The sequence below is a fragment of the Fringilla coelebs genome, assembly GCF_963513975.1.
Source record: "Fringilla coelebs genome assembly, chromosome: 20".
NCBI lineage: Eukaryota > Metazoa > Chordata > Aves > Passeriformes > Fringillidae > Fringilla > Fringilla coelebs.
In genome coordinates this window covers 5,106,147-5,126,257 of record NC_140046.1, presented here as the reverse complement: position 1 = coordinate 5,126,257, position 20,111 = coordinate 5,106,147, and the positions used below count along the sequence as shown (strand labels likewise).

At 42.4% G+C, this 20,111-nt stretch overlaps 1 protein-coding gene across 1 annotated transcript; it reads right to left on the bottom strand.

The window, feature by feature from the left end:
• Nucleotides 1-784: 784 nt before the first annotated feature.
• NCBP3 (nuclear cap binding subunit 3) lies at nucleotides 785-16,960 on the bottom strand. The gene is made up of 13 exons (XM_084218835.1): nucleotides 16,791-16,960; nucleotides 15,128-15,193; nucleotides 14,284-14,389; nucleotides 13,295-13,420; nucleotides 11,232-11,360; nucleotides 8,948-9,021; nucleotides 7,964-8,072; nucleotides 7,112-7,211; nucleotides 6,727-6,833; nucleotides 5,429-5,714; nucleotides 4,594-4,751; nucleotides 3,253-3,417; nucleotides 785-2,750 (listed from the first exon to the last, which is right to left on the bottom strand). The coding sequence occupies exons 1-13, from the start codon at nucleotides 16,941-16,943 to the stop codon at nucleotides 2,515-2,517; spliced, it is 1,815 nt and encodes a 604-aa protein (XP_084074961.1). The 5' UTR covers nucleotides 16,944-16,960; the 3' UTR covers nucleotides 785-2,514.
• Between the last annotated feature and the right edge of the window lie 3,151 nt (nucleotides 16,961-20,111).

The window sequence follows — 20,111 nt, the reverse complement described above, 5'->3', positions numbered from 1 at the left end:
AATTCAAATCCTCCAGCAAGAGCCAAAGCCAACATTTTCCTTTTTTTGCAATTTTCAACATAAACACATTTTAGTGAAATACACAGGTCTCCCTATCAAATATCAATTTCTGCATCAAATTCTTGTAGGTGATGATAGCTGGGAGGTGAGTGAAAAATCACATTAGCTAAGGATTGAACAGCTGAACACAAAGAGAAAGGAACAAAATTCTCTTTGCAATCTCTTGATCAAACGGATGGAAGTTAAAACGTTGAGGAAAAAGCACTGAGTTAAAATTCAGAGTTCATTTTTAATTACCAAAATCCCTGGCTCAGGTAACCAAGGAAGCCCAAAGAATTCCTGATACCAGCACTCTCCAAGGCTTCTCTGTACATTGTAAAAAAAAACAAAACCAGGCACACTCAATCACAAAACCCTCTCTAAATAATAAACCTCATTTTTTTCTTCCAGCTAAGCTCCTGTGGGCTCAATATCACACAGAAACCCCCCCCAAAACCATAAAACCACAGTCCTGACCAGCGTGGGGGAATTTTTAAGGCGTATTTCTGACAGCCTGGAAGGCAGAAGCAGAGTTAAGGGGCTGTGCTGGATTTCACACCTCTTTTAGATGACCTAAAGAGATCCTCTATTCCCATCAGTTTATCCTTCACCAGGTTTAAATTAGGAATATTGACATGGAAATACCACACAAGGGCTCCCAATAATCCAGCTCTGGTGCACGAGGTGTTGATTCCTTTCAGGAAAAGGAAAGGTCCCAATGGATTCAAAGCAGTGACACAACACAAAGGTTTACTGGCAAAAAGACACCAGTGAAATAAATTTTATCAGGATCTGGGGAGATGGGGGTGCTTCTCTGGGAAAGCTTGGGGAGAGGGTATCAAGTGAAAGCACACGTTTAAAATGAGTTATTACAGTGATCAGACATTGCAGGCGTTTCTCTCAACAGTACTTTCATGAGACATTTATATATTCAATAATTAAATATAAAATCAAGGATGAGTGTCACAAAACAAGGAAAGAGTAAGGCTTGAAGCCTGGTCAGCCCCCAGACTGCCCCTTCAGTCACTGTGCCTGTCATTTGACCTTTCATTTGACATGCTGCTATCCTCACACATCATAAAGCATAAGAAAAGTTAATTTTGCAGATTCCTTGCTGAAATCTCACACCTACTTCAACTTAGTACAAAAATAGGGGGGGCAAAAAAGTCAAAAGTGAAAAAGTTGCTTGTTAAAAAGCAGAAATGGGAAGAGAAGTTCACAGATATTTTAGACTGACAAAACCAAGGAACAGGGAAAATGCAAACAGATTTCAGACTATTAAAATGGTTTTGCTACCTGTTGTTTACCTGAATGTGAAGTGCTGCATTATTTCTCACTCAGAATTACTGGCAACATGAAAAAAAAACAACAAAATAGCAGCTGCACACTGATCAAACCCTTGTCCTACCCAGGGAGGGGTGAAAATGTGCAGGTAAAAAAGCTGAATGGAACAAGTCACCCATGTCCACATCCACGTGTAATATACAGGAAGAACATCCAAAATATTGACAGGAGACAGTGATCCTAAAGTTTTCCTTTTCTCTTTCACTTCTACATAGATAGAACAGCACAGAGGAGAACACCACTAGAGCTTTCACCGTGGCCAATGGGAAGATTCTCACAAATATAAAAATGCTTTCCAGCTGCTGGATAGATTGCTTCAGGACATAATCCAGGTGGAATGACAGGAATATAATCTCTCCTCATGGAACAACAGCAAAAAAAACCAACCCCCAAACCCTCAGGGGTTTACACAATTGTCAAACATCCAACTTTGCAGTCCTGAACATCTTAATCCCTGCTGCAGCAGAATGTGGCATCACCAAAATAAATGAGCAGGATTCCTTGGATTCTGGTGGTGCCACTGGGATACCTACAGGGAATTGAACTGTAATAAAATGTGTAACTTGGATTTACATTCAGTGTGTTGGAGGAAGGGAGTGTGATAATCAATCCCTTCATGCTTTATCCTTGCTGGCTGCCCACCCAGGAAGCTTTATTGTTATTACTTCAAGAGGAAAGGAAAGGTGCTGGTAAGAGCCAGAAGGGCAAGGCAATGATCTGGATCATGAAGTAAATGCCCTGTTCTTTGGATGAGGTGTGTAAAACATTTTGTTAAAAGCCTCCATGATGAAAACATCAAGAACAGAAAAGGTCTCCTTAAAAATACAGAGCATTTCTGCCTCATCTTTAAAGTTCAAAGCTCAGGGGAGAAAATGTTTTGCTACAATTCACTACAGGTTTGCTGTCATAACCAGAGATGACAATGCCCTACAGAGCACAGGGCCAGCCACAGACTCCAGACAAACGTCTTTGCTTTAGGTTTCAAGTGGTTTGTTTATGCCTCTCTTGCTGAGGAAGAGAGACACTTCTGGAACCTTCACTGCAGAGTCTTTGCCAGTGTCCAGCTTTTGGGCAGAGGGGATCCTGCCAGGCTGCAGAGGCAGCACCTGGAGGGTCAGGCTGTGAACCCAGTCATGATTCAGAGTCTGAGCCAGAGCTGCTTTCCCGGCTGATCTCGATTTGTAGGGAGGGTAAATGATCCAAGCGACTCTTTTTTTGCCTGGACTGTTCTTTTTCCTTAATGAGAGCACCCCAAACCCTCTGCAGCTCAGAGTCATCTTCCTCTGGAGATGCCACAGAGTTTTCAGCTTTCTCTGGAGTCTTTTCCTGTGTCTTCGGAGCAGACCCCAATCTGGTCCATAAATTACCTAAGCAGATGAAAAACAAACATTTTAAAAAAACCAAAACAGACAGGACTGAGAGGAAAAAGTCAAGGAACCAATTTTAAACTCACAGCAACTCTTCAACCTTTCCTACTCCTCCCACCTCAATATTTGGCATGGAACTGATTATGCTTTGAAGAGCAATTGAAATTGAGCTGCAGGAGGCTCAGGGCAGCCTTGTTCATTGTTCCCCACTTGCAGAGGATGTTTAATTCACACCTCCAGTGCCCCTGCATTCCTGACACTTGTTTTGGTGCCCACAGTTTGAAAGCAGTCCTTGATCTTCAGCCCACCTCCACAAAATACTGCTCCCAACACCCCCCAGTTCCTCCCTACATGTGTTTAGATTTCAAAGCTCTGAACAAACATTTGCTAATTTATCCTGAATTTCCTTCAGCTTCACCCCTTCGTGGCTTTCTGCTGGGATTTCTCCTGGGCTCCAAAATCAAAAGGAAGTGCAGCAGAACATTTTCTGCACACAACTAACCTGATTTCTTCTCTCTGCTGTCAGAGTAGAGGCCTTTCACATCTTGCTTGGGGATTCCCAGCCTGCTGTGCACATCTGAGATTGGTTCTCGACGAGGAGCACAGGTACTGCTTGGAGCTTTGATTTCTGGAGAGTGTGGCCTTTTTCCCAGTCTCTGCCTCACATCTGGGGATATTTTCAGTTATTAAAATGACCAAAAAAAGAAAAAAAATCCCGTGGCATTTACTCTACCACTGCCAGCTCAGCTTATGCTCATTCATTATTGAAATTAGACAGATTCTCTGGTTTTATCTTTTCTTTAGCCTGTTCATTTAAGTCTTTCATACTGAGATTTCCTGGAAATTTCTGCAATACAGTTTAGCCAGATTTAATTTCAGTTTTGGCAATAAATTTGACATTTCATGTTTTCAAGCTGCACTCTGTCCAAAAGATAAAAATCTAAGTTATTCCATGGCCTGCTGCTTTCCTGGTGTAGCAGCAGAGTGTGTAAATATCTAGCAGGAGGGAAAATTCCATGAAAACTGGTCTGCCTTCAACAATTCTTTTCAGGTAACAGATACCTTGATTTCGAATTCTACCACTGCTTGGTATTTGGCAGAATAAAATAAAAAGAATACTAAAGATATTGATACTTAACCCTTGATGTAAATTTTGTATTCTGAAATTTGCCTGGCTTAGTTGGATGTTCCCAATCTTACAGGAGGTCCAGATGAAAATATGAAGGCAAAGGGAATTTTAGGACCACGTGTCTACTTGTCAGAGCCCCAAAATGGGCAGGAAGGGTAAAATATACAAACATAATTTTGACATTTCATTAATACAAAAAGGTATGTAATATTATCTGACTGATAAGTGAAAAATATGTCAGAAGCAGCTGAAATTATACATGTTTAAGTTAAATAAATAAGTTATTTAAGCTCGGAAATAAATCCTGCCAAATGCAAAACCACCCATATTCATGTAATACACATTTTTAATGTGTACTTATGTGTATTTTTAAGTGTAGTCAGTGTTTCACATTTGATTTTGTGCATGACCTTCCCTGTGTGCTGTTTCTCAGCTACAGAGAATCTCTGCCTCAAGGAGGGAGCAAATCAAAAAGGACAAAGTGGGGGAAGACTGGCACAGGCAAAGAAAATGGACGGAAATCAACATCACTAAAAAAACTTTCACTAAAGTGCACTTGATTTTTTCCCTAAAGCAATTCCCACCTCTTCTTCCCACCTCAATCTCTTAGTGAGGACAAACTGTGTGAATGCAGAGTTTATCTGCAGTGGAGCACAGGTGTGAAATAAATATATTTTAGAGACAATTCTGCCCAGCAATGAGAGATAAACTCACCTGATTTGACAGTGCTGTTTGGCTGCCGCGGCCCAGAATTATTCTGACGTTTCTCTTCCAACAGGAGCCTCACATCTGCAACTTTCTCCAAGGATCCTTTGCTGCCAATCCTGTTTTTGATGTTGCTGGTGGCTATGCTATCGGCTCGCATGGAATTCCTGAAAAAAAACATAGATTTGATGTCCTCTAAAGAAAATTCAATCTAGTTATAGTTCTTAAGTCTTCTTATGTGGAAAATTACATTACAGAAAATAACAGTATCAGGATTTCTCTGCTGAGAAAAAGTAGTAAAAACAATGGTTAGAAGCTGTTCAAGCCAGAATCCTAAATATAGCAAGAATTCCACAAATACCTCAGTATCCATTTCAAGGCAGCCTCAAAATTGTTGACATTATAATGAGGAAAACCACCCTACTGAAGGTTATATTTATTTGGATTTATATGGATGCTATTTTATTCACCTACAACATATACAACTTTGGTTGCTAAACCCATAATGAACATAAATTCCTTTTTGTCACCAACAATTGAGGGTTATTTTTTTTCTGAGATAAAGAGCAAGGGGCAAAGAGAAAACAGAAAGAGGAGTTATTTTTCCCAGTTAATTATGATTGATTGCATAAATTTCTCTTGATTCTACTTCAAGTAATAAGCAATGATAGAGAGTTCTATCATTAAAAGAATGTTAATTCTATTGAAAGCCTAGTTTCTGTATTTCTTGTAAGAAAATCTCTATAAAATAATATAATTTTGCTACCTCAATCTTGGACAGCTCTGTCACTTAAAGCATGCAATCCCTCTTCACTGCTGCTTTCAAAGACTAAGGAACTTTTACCTAATATTTTTCAGCTGTGACTCCACCTCATCTGCATACATGGTCATCTTCATGCTTTTTTTGGGCGAGGGGGTGGAGATCATTTTGAGCTCCAGGTCATAGTCCATCTCATCCGAGTCGGAGGCGCTGGCGCTGGATCTCCTGGCGGCGCCGCGCTCCCGCGCCTGCCGGAAAGCCTGCAGCTCGTCCCGGTACTCCACCACCACCCTGTCATCTTCATCCATGTCCTGATCCTCCTCCTCCTCCTCTTCCTCCTCTATGGGCTCTTCAGGAACATTCACCAAGCCTGCAGCAAAACGAACTTGTTCTGATCGACTGAATTTTAGTAAGGAAAATCACCTCACTGTAATTAATGATCTCCTCCAGATGAGTCTGAAGTTCTTTTAGTTCTCTCTTCTTAAAGAGAGAGAATATTTTGCAGAGTATTTTAACTGGAATCGATAAGTGGCATAAAACTGGTACAGGACAAACGTCCCTGGTGTTCACTCCCTCAGAGGCCTGGCCAAACAAAAAGCTGGACAGAGTAATTAAAGCACAACTGCCTCTTGTAGAAGGTGCAGTTCTTCCTTCCTGAGCTAAGCACAATTCCCAGGATCTTACAGGGCTTAATGTGCCAGCTGCTGGCTCTGCAAAAATCCCTTCCAGTCCTGCAAGCAGCAATGCCAAAAAGAACACAGGTGTCATTATTATGTCTTCATCACAGACACTGATTTAAATAGAAACAATTTCAATTTAGTCATCACCAGCACTCAGACATCTCTTCAGACAGCACCACACGACCAACATGGAAAATCTTCCATGAGATTTGTCACATCCATGGCTGTATTTTTAACAGGCCAATCACACTGCACTTGTCTCATGTCAGATATTTATACCCATTATTTTTCTACCTTAGGTAGCAGATTAAGATATTCCAGCCTAATTAATAGAATTTTCTCATCTCTATTGTTCTACATTTAGAGATTGGGAGAATTGACTTGGCAAGTATGACAAATTGTCAAGAAGGCTGAAGAAGTCATTCATCCCTCCTTTTGGTCTTTGATGCCACAGCAGCCCCCATGCCCTAAATTTTATAGAAGAAAAATGTCACATAAAAGGCAACATCTATTTTGGGAAGCATCAAGCAGAATGAAGTTTCCACCTCAGGAATTTCCTGTAAACTCTTAAAATGGGATTCAGATTAATTTTTTTAAGAAGACTTCCACACATCTGATGGGATTGCTGAGGCACTGCTCCAAATCCTGCCCAGCCCTCCATGTCCCAGTGTCCCCCCAGGGCTGTCCCAGTGCCACCAGTACCTGAGTGCCGATGTTTGTAGGGGGGAGTCAAGCCCACATCGTCCCCAATCAGAGTCCTCTTCTTGATCACATCCCGGTGGATCCTCCGGGAATGGTACCTCCTCTTCCTGAAAGCAGAGAGGGGCTGACATTCTGGGCACAGGAATTATGGCTCGACCCCTAAATCCTGCAATTATCACCTACTTCAACAGCAGAAACGTGTTTATGTCAGAGCTGGTCTGAATAGAAACTTAAGTCTCTCCTTATAATTCACACTCACATTGCAAAAATATTATTTACACTGAAGTATCTACATAAACTCAATAGAAAATCCACAAATAAAACCAGTTTTAGATTAGCTTGTCCAAATACCTGCAATGTTCCAATTCCTCTGTCCAATACTCACCAAGAATTGCTAAGAATTCCTTTCATGCCTCCATAATTTGGATTGCCATATTTCATGTAATACTGGCTTCTCCTTGCAGCTCCCAGCTCCTTTTTATCATCTGCAAAAAACATAAATTATAGGAATTTTTCCCTCTTAGAGAATAACTTACAGCATAGCATAAAAATAAATAACCATCCAAAGACAGAGAGTGAGACTGAATATGCCTTAAAATCAGAATTACTTCCCTCCTCCATGAAGGATTCAATTTTGCTTACACCTCTGGAATTTCTCCTACCACCACAGCTTTATTTGTGTCTAGAAACTTAATTCCAGGAAGACTGGGTTTCTAGAGATCAGTTTAACAGGGCATTACATCCCCCTGTCACTGCTGCAGTTTCCACTCACCTTCCTCATCACCCTTCTTTTCTTAATGAATGTGCCACTTCCTGCATGGTCCAGAAATTATGTGGATTTTCATTTTATTCATAAATGAGTTTTTATGAATAATTTTTACTAATCCCTCTCAAGTTGTATCCATATTTATAAAACATGGAATTTACTTCTGGAAAAAGGCATCATTCCTATTCCATGGGATTGGGAAGAATGCCCTGTACCCAAAATACAATCTCCAGGTACAATAATTTTCATACAACTTGAACTGGATATAATTGACACAAGAAATGTAGATTTATGACAAAATCTTAACACCTAACAATTAGCAAAAAAAATCACACTTTGATACGAAGTGTCATTTTTAAGTGTTTATAAGAAGTGTTATTTTTAAGGAGTGTTATAAATAAGAAGCAGGCACTTTGAGTCATTAATTAGCTAACAAATAAAAGTGCATCAAGCAGTGAATTGGTCATTTACCTTTAGTAGCAAACCTCATGAACAGCTTGTTTCCTTTAGCCAGTTTATTGGCAGGGCGAAGGTCATTCCGCAGGAGGGAATCCTCTTCTACCTGGGAGAGGGCATCCAACTTTGGGGGCAAAAAAGGGGATTTTGGATTCAAAAATCAAATGACTGTTGAACAAAAATGGGTTGCTTACAGAGAAGCAATCTAGTGATTATGAAGCAAGTAATTTTTCAAATCATGTTCAAATGAACTCTGCTTTATTTTCTTGACAAGCTGATGTTAATTTTTAATGTAAATTGCCCTGAAAATTTAAAATATTTTCTTCTCTTGTTCCATAACATTAACTCAGGTTATTAAATCCAGTAAGTGTCAAATGACTCTATGTTACTGACTGAAATGCAGAAAATAGCAAAACTTGGGCACTGAAAAGAATGATTTTTTCCCCCTTTTTCATATCTAAATTATTTTATTAACCGGTTCTCATGCCCTCACACAATGACTAAAAACCTTTTTTTTTCATTTAAAGCTGCCTTATAGAAACTCAATTCAGACATCCATGATGTAGGACTGTTCACTGAGCCATTCCTACAGGAAATCCTAACCACATCTATTATACACTCAGGCAGTGAGGATTAAATTGCTGCCAGGCCATCACTGTGTGTGCTGATTCCCACAGATCCATGGGCAACCTAAATCCCAATGGGCTCTAAGCACTTTCCCTGCTGAAAGGTCAGTGCCTTCCATTATTGTTCTCTCATTGCCTCCTCTCAGCAGAAAAGAGAAGCCAGGCTCATTCTTAAACTCTCCAAAATCTATTTTCACAAAGCATTTTCCATTGGGATTATCACCACCTGCACTCCCTCTCACTCACTCCCCACCTAATTTATTTTGATAATTAAATTGTGAATTGCAAATAGAAACCTAAAATGCTGTGAAAACTTCACACCAGCCAGAGCAGAACTTCCAGAGCAGAGTTTCCACTTCCCCCCTGTACTGACCTCCACATCACTGGGATTGTCATCCTCAACCTCTCCTTCTTCTGTCTCATCATCAGAGCTTTCCTCCTGTTTTTCTAAGGAAAATAATTGGGGAAAAAAACAAAAACAAAACCAAGCTCCATTTTAGTGTGTCAGCCTGATTTGATTTATGATTACCTACATTGTCTGAAATCAGCCTGAAGGTGTTTTCCTTCCTCCTGAGCAGCCTAGGGAATAATCAAAGCAGTGAATGCCTATGGAAAAGTGGAGCACAGTGAAATTCAGAGCTCTGTGCCTGCAGCAGCACATGTGCATCATTAATTTAATTCTTTGAAAGCAAATGAAACTGCACTGCCTGTCAGGATTTAGTGTGTTCAAAATCAGAGATCAGCAAGGCCAAGGCACTAAAGGCACATAAAAGCCTTTCCTTCCATCTCCCTTTCAAAGGCCTGCAAAGATCCAATAGTAACAATTAATCAAAAGCTTAAGAGAGAGAGTAGTAAAAAGGAAAAAACTAACCTTAGTGACTTAATTTTGCTGTGAAATAACTAAAAAATAAGAGCATGCTTCCAGAACTGTTAAAATTGTGAGCTGCTTTGATTTCTTAGTTCTTTTTAGCTCAGTGTAAGAAAATTTATGGTGATTTTTTTTTGCAAAGCCCCCAAGAAATAAAATATTGCAAAGAAGTAATGACTATGGACAGCTATGAAGTGTGATATGCCAATATCATTTGCAAAGATCTCAAAGTGCTTCATAAGCCTAAGATTAAAAAATCCTCTCTTTTATATTTCAGAGTTCCTTATCTTAAATCTCTTCCAACAATTGACTTAAAAACTTAAAATAGAGAGTGGCAGCTGGTCAAAAGATCCTGAAAATATTCCTGAGTAAAACAATAAAGCACAATTAACCAAACTGAAACCAAAGAGAGAATTTAAGTAAACAAATTACCCAAATTCAAACCAGAATAATTAAGTTCCAGCAGGGAGAGTACTCAGGCATTTTTCTCCCTCACAAATTAGAAGTTTCTCATAGCACAGACCAATCTTTTGCCTCCCTAAATGTCTAAACAGCTCTGAAATTCCTATCTAAAAAAAGGAATGCAACCAAGCCAGATGACTCCAGGGTATCTGTATGGATCTCACACCTTAAGATGTAATTGAACAGTCTGTACTTTCTCTAATATCCCACTTTTCCAGAGGAACAGGAATAATTCAGATGACAGTTCTTATTTTCAGATGGGGTGCAATGATAATATGCAATGCATAGCAAGCAGGATTAAATATATATGTTTATGCTCCATTTAAGCAATGTCCCTAATCTCCAAAAATGTCCTAACAAGTCTTACTTGAAGCTTTATCAACACTTGGCCAAAATTAAAGTCACATGGATGGCTGAGCAGCCACTGCTTTATGGAGAAAAGGAGCAGGAAAAGGGGGTGAATTAGAAGAATCCGTAAATTTAAAAAGCCTTAAACACCAAATTTCCCAGAAAAGCTTTTGGAAGAACTGCAGATATCTAACAGAGAGATTGGCTACTTGCATTTAGGTCATATACAGCATTTTTAATCAAAATCCATGGAAAAGTTAATAAATATAACATTTTTTTGCTCTGTATCATGTGATAGAGCACCTCCAACCACAACACTCACAGCAGCCTAAGAGCAAAATTGTCCTCAGGTAGCAAAATTCTGATTTTAAACTTCCCCACATAAAAGGAAAATAAGTTTACAACCAAGGCAGTGGGGTACCAGGCTGATCACGACACTGACACATCCTTTTGCTGCTCTGCTCTTTTATAACCAACCTTTTAATAACTTCTTTCTTAAAAGGATAGCAGCCAAATTTAGAGCTGGTACACACCCTGCTGAAGTGATGCACTGTCACGCTGCTGTGAGGGATACACTTGAAGGATGCATCAAAAAGGGAATTAGCTGTGGCATTTCAAAAATAGGCCACTTTCTCACACCTGCTTTTTGCCCACTTTGCCTGCCTTTGTAGCACATCACCCAGAGCTATTTCTGTGCACAGGGCCCACTATAAATACCAGCTCTCAGTGGCAGCCTCATCTAACACGTTTAGTATCGACTGAATTACTGCTTTTGGTCTAGCTCCAACCCACCTTTTAAGAAGCAGCTTCTTCAAAAGGTTTCCAAGATGAAAGCCTTTTTTAAAGTGGCAGAATACATTTACCTGCAACTATATGATAGAAGCTCCTTCAGTAATTTAGGTTATGCAATACCCCAGCACAAGTTTAAAGTTTCATTGATTTAATGAGATGATGGCTGTATTTGCATATCTCAATCTACCTTTCTTGGTTTTTTCAGCTGTCTTCTCCTTATTGTTTTCTCTGCTCTTTGTTTTCTCCTGATCAGGCAGGGAACTCATGTTTATTAGAGCCCGTGTTGCTGTCACTTCATCAAGCCAGACCACATTACCTGGGACAAACAGAAACACAAAACCCAAATGCAGTTGGTGTCATCAAGCAGTCACATTTCCCCTGCCTTGCTGGAAGGAAATCAATGACAAAAAGTCAGAAATGACAGAAAAAGCCATCAGATCTCTTGCAGGGAAGGTCATATTCTTTAACACACCTGATAAGCTGAAGGACACACAATTTTCAGCTTATTACAAAACACAGGAGCTGATCAAAAACCCAAAATCACTGAAATGCACAACCATAGATTTGAGAGGCTTTCTGAAAACAGCAAATCAGGGCACTGGATTGGGGTCAGTGGATCCATGTGTTCCCACACAAGTGTGATTATGGGAGCAGCAGGGGGCAGGAATGAAGCCTGAATCTTTTTCCCCTTTGGCAATTGACAGAACCTTGGACTTTACTGCAGAATTCTGTTAATCTTTTCCAAAAAGCAGGAAAATAGGGGGAAACAGGAGACTACTCCAGCACTTTGCACAGATTACAGAGTACACAGGTTCACAATATCATTCAGAATGTGCCTTAAGCATCAGCAGATGGTACTAAAATATAACTTATCAGGCCAATTAAAAGTGTGCCATAGATGTTGAAATTGAAAGAGCTAAAACTGCTTAGAAACAGGATTTGAACAAAAGCTTTCTGCACTTGGTACAAATACAGCAACAAATGTCTCTGTTCTGCTGTTAAGTAGAGATATTAAGAAAACTGTACAGTGACCCAAAGTAAGAGAATCTCTCTTCAATTACTCAAACAGACAAGAATTACAAGGTGAAGAACACCCAGATATTAACTTCAACGACTGGTTAAAAAATCTACATTGTTTTCAGTCTGCCTCATCTTCCCATCTTCAAATTTCCAAAACCTTCATCATTTCATGTTCATCAGTTTGAAACACAGGACTAAATCCACCTTTGCACACCTTAAGATGTAATTCAGTTGGGAACACTGAGTTTTTGCCACTATGCAAATCTATGCTGAAAAGAAAAAGCTTTTTCTTGATATTTTCACCAAGTGTAGCTGACATGGTAACTCAGACACAGCATGAAAATTCACCTTTAAAAAAGATGTGTAATAACCATAACTGGGTATTGTTACAACCCAGAAACCTTAATTTTCACATGAATTTACTCATGTAGCATTTAAGAAAACAGACAATCTTAGATTGTCTCAGAGAGAGTTAAGCTGTTCATTTCTAAGCTCATGCATCAGCACAGGTCCATCCAGCAGCTCGGTACTGTAATTATCCACCCAGGGCTCATTGAGTTTCACATTTTCTATCAGCTTGTGCCAGTACTTCAAGCTGTCATATATAGTGACTTCAAGGTCACCATCTATTTTGTCTTGCACTGGAGGAGAATTTCTTCAGGGTCACTCCAGAGAATGAAGTTATTGATTCTCAGCTTTTAGCCATGCTTGTCAGTAAGTTTCCAGCTATTTGGAAAACCTGCACTGGCTCCCATTTCTTTTTCTATTATTTCAGGCACAAGGTTTGTAGCCACATGACAATTTTAGAGCATTCCAGTTGCATTTTCCATAGCAAAAATCTCTTCTACAGGCTTCAGTGTCAGTGAGGAAAGCACAACTCTCCACCACCTTTGATCTCGCTCCCCAAAACATCCCTCACCACGTGTACCCACATTCCTTTTTCAATCTATGGAAATCACACCCAGCTGCCACCTCCTTCCACCCACCCATTTCTCCTGGAGCATGCACTACACAAATATGGCAACAAATCTCCTCCTCCCAAAACCATCCCAACCTGCCCAACTGCACCGTTCAATCACCCTCTCTCAGATATATTATTTATGTCAAGATGGAGATAATAATTTTAGATATTTTTCATAATTTTAGGCATTTTTCTTTTCCCCCTTAGAGACACAGTTGTGACCAGGTTCAAATAAAAGAGTAAGAATTACAAATACTCTGTTTGCTTACATGAGGTGTCATCCAGCCACTCAATATGAGCAGGAGGATACTCTTTGAAATAGGCAAAGATGTCCTGGGTGCTCATCTCATCCACTCCACAAATGTAAATGGTGTCCAGTCTCACTTTAGGAATTGCTATAAAGAGGAAAAGACACAAAACTGGTAGTAATTCCAAGCTTTTGGATTAGAGCCATATGAGTTTATAAAGGAAATACTTTAAATAAACTAAAGAGGAAGTAATTGAAGTGAAGCATGGCATAGGCCATAACTTTATTCTTCCACAATGCAAAACTTTCAATAAATGGAGAATTAAAAGAGGTTACAAGCACTGGTAGATACAGAGATTGCACAGCAACCAAACAGCTTCAAAAACATTTTTTTCCTCTCTTTGAGCACTGCCAAAGCGCTATCATTAAGTACTAAAGAGACAGAACAAAACAAGGCCCTGCACAAAGCACTTCCATTTGTATCACCTGATGGGGAGCTGTTCCAGGCCACAGCTTAGCAGGTCCAAGCTGCCAGCTGGAAAAAAAGCTTTGAGAACTAACTGGGTGCCAAAAGCACCAATCTGTTGTGCACACATCTCCTGGCTTCTGTTCCAGCTTGCCATCAGTGCAGCTTCACTGTGTGAACAGCAGAGTCTGATCTCCCTGTGCACAGGACACAGAGTCCTCCACGTGTACCCACACACTGCTCCAGGGCTTTTACAAAGCATTTAAAAATTCTTAAAGCAGCACTGATCCAGAAGGTGAATCTTGGGCATTTAGCAGTAGTAAATAAGGCACACAAAAAAAATGTTATCTTTGTGCTGGGGTTGGTAAAACGAGGAGTGAAGTGGCAAGCTTCAAATAGGTTAAACAACCCCAAAGTGATTCCTTTCAGCAGTAATATGGCAAAACCTCTGGGAATGTAGGAAATACTGCAGGATAAATAAGTCAGGACACTGTGAGGAAGTAACTAAAGGGATCTTTGCTCCTGACTGCTGGATGAACTCGTACCTTTCTTCATCATGTCCCGGTCCAGGGCCACGTTCCTCTGGGCCAGATTCACCTCAGCCCGAAAATGGAAACGTTTGGCTCTTTGCTCCTTCTTCTCAATTGCTTCCTGCAAAATGCAAAACAATGCACTCAAACAGGAGTCAGGGGCACACTCAACAAACTGCACTGAGGATACCTAAAATCTACCAGACAGCAATAATTTATATCAATAATTCTGTTAATTCTGGAGAGACCTGTAGGTTTCAGAATGCAGAAGTAATTCACAAGAATATTTCTGTGTCACAGAACAGTTTTTGTGTAGGTCCAGCAATGGGAATCAGGATGCATGGAAAACAAGGTGGCTTGGACAACACTGACTCCATCATGAAACAGGAACATTATCCAATCCTTACTAACAAATATTAAATAAACCCCCTCTTCTAAAAGAAGCCTTTCTACCACAAACAAAATTCATCTTTGAAGATTACATCATTTTCCCCCTGTTTCTTTAATACATACAAAAGTGTGAATTTGTTTCTCTGAACATGAATTTAACACTGGAGAGCTGGCTCCAGAGAACTTCTTAGACTGGCAACTCAGGCTCCTCTTATGCAGCTCATAGCAACAGTCTGCCTGGAACTTGTGCAGTTTTGGAAACTCTCAGAGAAGCTCCTTGTTCTCCAGATTTTATTAGGAAGCACTACAGGTTTTTGGATCTTTGGAACACACACTGTGATTCCTACCAGCTGCATCACCTGAACACCAGGCTAAGCCTTTGGGCATGTTGGGAAAGAAAGAAATGAAATAGTTGCACCTCTCCAGCAGCAAAAATAAAAATGTTGAAGAGCCATAGCACAAAAATTACCTTGGAGGTTACATCTATGCCAGTGATGAAACTTCCAGCTTTATTTTCATATCTCCTACTGGTATCCTGAAACAAAGCAAAATGGTGATGAAATCTCAATGAGCACTGAGAGCAACCCACTTGTTACACTGAAAAAACACCTGATCATTCCTACAAGAAACAGATCCTCTTTTCCTCCATCCCTGGACAGAGAGGCACTCTCATGTCAGTGAAAGTAAAAGCACATGAACTGAACCAAACTTCCCTCACTGTAAGGATTCTTTCCTTCGACAGAATTTAGTTTCTATGTCAGCTGCTGCCAAGCTTTTACCCTCTCAGTAATACAGGAAAATCATCAAACATCTTTTCCAAGCGAGACTTCCACAATTTTGGTTTGGGTATAATTTCCTTGTAATACGTGAGCAGATTTAACAGCGATACCTGACTACTGAAATGTCAGTTTCCAGCTTTTAACCTCATGAAGTGAGAACACCAAACCACATCCACAATGAAACAAGTAACTTTTTATTCCTATCGTTATTTCAACCCCAAATTCCAAATCCCAAGGTGAAACACTTCTGTTTTGATACTGAAAGAGGGTAAAAATGAAGAATGAGAGGGGAAAATATTACAAAATTCCTCTCTAAATTCCAAATTACAAATTTCCTCTCTACCAGTCAGGACTGCTGAATTCAGAGAGGGACTAAACCCCACAGCCCCTGGACCAATGACCCAGTTCTGTGCCCTCCATTGTTTGTATCTGTAAAATGGCACCTCTTCATTCTGACACTCTGAACTGGCAGAAGTTTGGAGCTGGAAGAACACCTCTTGCTTTCTTTAGGAGTAAATGTGTTCTTTACACTTGTGCTGCAATAATTACTTCGGCTAAAGGACCGTTTCTAGAAGTAGGTTAGTCTCAGTTTAGAAAGACCGAAGAACACACACAATCCAACCGCTTTTCTTAGTAACAGCACCAAAGTTCTTCTAATGCTGCCAAATGGCCAGAGTTACTAGAAAAGGAAAAGCAAAATAAACATGGTTTTTAAAGCTGAACCCCCACAGTGTCTGAGGTTGACTCACGGAGCACAAGGAAGTACAGCACGATGCTGTCTCTCAGGCCACATGTTGTGCAAAAGCACAAGCACGTCGGTAGACCAACTAATTAAAGATTAGCTTCCAACACAATTTTCACCCAAGTTTTCGGAGCAAAAGATTACTTAGGATTTTAGAACTCTGACCCATTTTTAGTTGTTAAACCTAATCCTACTAAAACTTGTACAGAAACAATCAGGGAGTGAAAAAGGGCAGAAAAACATGGGGAAGGAAGCCCTCGAAGCCCGCTCGTCAGAGCCCACGGTCCCGGCTCTGCTATTCCGCGGTCAGCCCCTGTTCCCTGCTCCAGGTATTTATTCCCTGTGCTCATCAAACACTCCCTGCACATCCTCCCTCCCTCCCAGAGCCCGCTCCTCACCCCAGCCCTGCACCCCAAACCCTCTTCTCCACCGCTTCCTTTATTGCATTCCTTCCCAAGCACATCCCGCCCGCTTCCTTAGCGCTCGCCCCCGAGCCCCCTCATACCCCCGCTCCCACAACCCTGCTTTTCCCGAGAATTCCCCCAAAAGCCGCCACAGAGCGCTCAGACACCCCCAACAGCCGGACCGAGCCCACCCCTCCCGGCCCTCACCGGGATGAGCTCCCGCAGCGAGCGCCTCACAGGGATGGTCTCCAGCTCTCCCTCTTCCACCTCCATGGGCTCGGGCTCGGCGCCGCGCGGCTCCGCCGTGGTCGTGCTCGCCTCCGCCTTCACCGAGATCCGCAGGCCCCGCACGGCCGCCATGGCTCCGCCAGGCCCGCCCAGCGCGGCCAGCGAGACGAGCGCGGGGCGGCACAGAGCGGCGGGGCGGCTCCGAGCGCGGAGAGCGGCCAGGAGCGCCGGGCGGGCGGAGCGCAGCGGCCCCGAGCGCCGCCCGCAGCACGGCCCGGCCCGCCGGGCCCGGGGCACCCCCCGAGACCGAGCGAACCCTGCGAGCCAGCGGAACCCCTGAGCCCGGCACACCCAGCGGACCCCCCGAGACCCAGCGGACCCCCGAGCCCGGTGCGCCCCCGGAGTCTCAAGCACAACGCGAAGGGAGCGCTCCCCCAGCCCGGCACATCCCGGGCCGGACGGAGCCGGTTCAGGGCCAGGGGCTCAGGGTGGAGAACGGCCACAGAGACCGGGCAGAGGGCGGCCCCGCCGTGTCCCCGCGTACCCCGGCCCCGGAGAGCGGACAAACACAGAACTTAAGTTCTTTTCCCAAAAAAGAGGGTTTTTTAACTATCTGAACTCTAATGTTCAATTTTCCTGTCCATACTAGCAGAATGTTACACCTGTGATAAAATCAAACTAATTCTCAGCTCGCAGTTCTCCCCAGTGTTGCGTCCCATTGTTCTGAGGCTCAATTATTCTCTTTGTCCCCTTGTCCCAAGGTGTTCAGGTTGTTCAGGAGAGCAGCCTTGCCTCTTCTTGGCCTAAATAAACCACATGCTTTCACCAGTCCCCATGAGACCAGTTCTTCATTTCCCTAATGACACTAATCGGTTCCATTCCCTCACACACAGCAGACCAGAGCCCTGTTCTAGCTGAGGAGTTGCTCCTGCCTTGGCATCATTATTATTTCACACCACAACTGCCAGGCTCCACAGCCACATCCCATTGTCATTGTGTGTTATTATCACACCACTAAGAATTCCTATTACCTCTCCTGCTGCAGGACCCTTCCCTCCAGCTCAGGCTGCTCCACACCTCATTTCTGCGCTTGTTACAAATAAACCCTCTCCAGTCCATTCCCTGTGACATGTCACTTTCCGTCTGAACTGATGGTACCTCCCAGGAAAATTCAAATTTAGGCTTTGTCATGAAGACATTTCCCAGCTGGCAGCATAAAGGCTGCTCCCCTTACACAAAATCCAGCAGGATCAGGAGATCCTTCCACCCATCACTCGCTCCAAGATTATTTATTCTCAAGACTTCACACAGAGTTTGTTACCCAATGGCTCAGGTCACTGCTCACCAAAAGTGCTACATTTGGGGCTGACATCCCACAGCAGCACCTGGCAGGAACTCCTGGCACAGGTGACGCTTCCAAGCCAGGTGTGAAGCCAGGTTCCAGGCCACATGAGGTGAAGAAAAGGAATAAACAGGACACAGGCACCTCGTGTGAGCAGCTGAGCCTGAAAAAGAGGAAATATTTCTGTGGAAGAAATGCTGTTTCTTCAGTTCACAGGGAAAAGAAACCAAGAGATGGAACTTCTCCTTTAGTTTTAGTTTTCTAAGTAGGACATGGTATTGCCATGTGATCTAGACCAGCTTGACAAAGCCAAACCCTTCAAGGAGCAGTTGGGACAGGGTTATGTGACACCAGGTCACCTTGCGCTGCTGTCAGCAGAGTGCAGATGAACCTTGGGCTGACCCAGGTGTTTCCTGATTTTGTTTCAACATCCCTTGGATGTCACCTCAGGCAGAACATTGCTGTACTACAGCCCTCCATACTTGGCACCTTTTCAAGATTCACTCATTGCACTCAGCAAGAAAGCTGCAACTGATTGACTGTGGCTTTAGACACATTGCCAAAATTTTAGAGCTTCTTAGGAAAAAACAATCTCTGGCCAACTGGTAGGGACAATAAAATCAGGAGAGGGAAACTAAACCTGGGTACCAGTCGGGCTTTTTACTGCTAGGTGAGTGAATAGAATGTTTTCATAATATTTTGTAATTCCTTTCAGGATCTTGTAATTAACAGTGAATTCTTCAGCATTTCAATCTGATTTAGTTTTATTCTTCTGAGACTGTGTCCCAGAGCTTTGTTTTTCTTTCACATTCCTCTCTGTAATCCCTCTGCCTGTGAAAGATCACCCGAACTCTTAAAATGTTAATTGTTTTCAAACTTGTAGGAAGCAGGTTTGGGCAGAAGGGCTCTGCCTTTTGCAGCCTTTGTGCAGCAGGGATGGGGCGAGGGTAATAAACTACTGAGGGATGCAGTGTTTAAATGGGGGATGAAAAAGAAATTTGGGAAAGGCTACCAGTCATGATCAGAAATGCTGAGTAAGGAAAGGCTTTCACAAATAATGAAGGTGAGAAAGTGACTGTAGAAGAGAAGCTGTGGATAACCTGGAAGTGATCAAGGCCAGGTTGGATGGAGCTCTCAACAGCCTGCCCTAGTGGATGTGTCCCTGTCCACGGCCGGGGGTCAGACCTGGATGATCTGCGAGGTCCCTGCCTACCCAAACTATTCCAAGATCCTATGAAATCATTCCAACATAAAAACACCCACGATTTAGGGAGGGAGCGATTTAGGGCAGGAGCGTTATTGGTTTCCCGGCTTTGACCACCAGAGAGAGCTCATGCAACAGAATTCCCAACGTAAGCGAAAACCAAAACCTGACGGAAAACACCAATTCCCGCAGTTTTGGGATCGGCTGAAAACAGGAGATGGGGACCGGGAACAGAGGGGGGAAAAGAACAGTCTGTGGGCCATCAAAAAAAGAGATTTTTTTTGCAGTGGTCTGGCAGGAGTCAGAAAAATGGTGAATTTTGCCCTAATAAAGTACTGGTTGATTTATTTGTGGTCTGTGAACACTGAACAGAAGGGACATGTGTTCCTGCGGATATGATTTAACTCTCCTGCCGTCCTGGGCTCTCAACAAGGGTCTGCAGCTTTTCAGACTTGTGAAAAACCCATGGAAGTGTGTGTGCTATTCCTGCAGCTGGCCAGCACACCCCACACATCACCACGGAAACTGGGACTGCCTTCCAAATGGATCGGGGCTCACTCCTAGCTCCAGTCCATCTGGAGAGAGAACAGCATCAGCAGAGGAAGGATGTTCATTTGTGAGGCTGAAATCAAGCACCTGGTGTTTTCTTATGGATTTGATGAACCACAGGTCCCCACCTGTAAGACAGAATATTTTCTCACTGGGATATTGTGGGGGTCAGTACAACCCTGCTAACCTGACACAATGCCAGAGT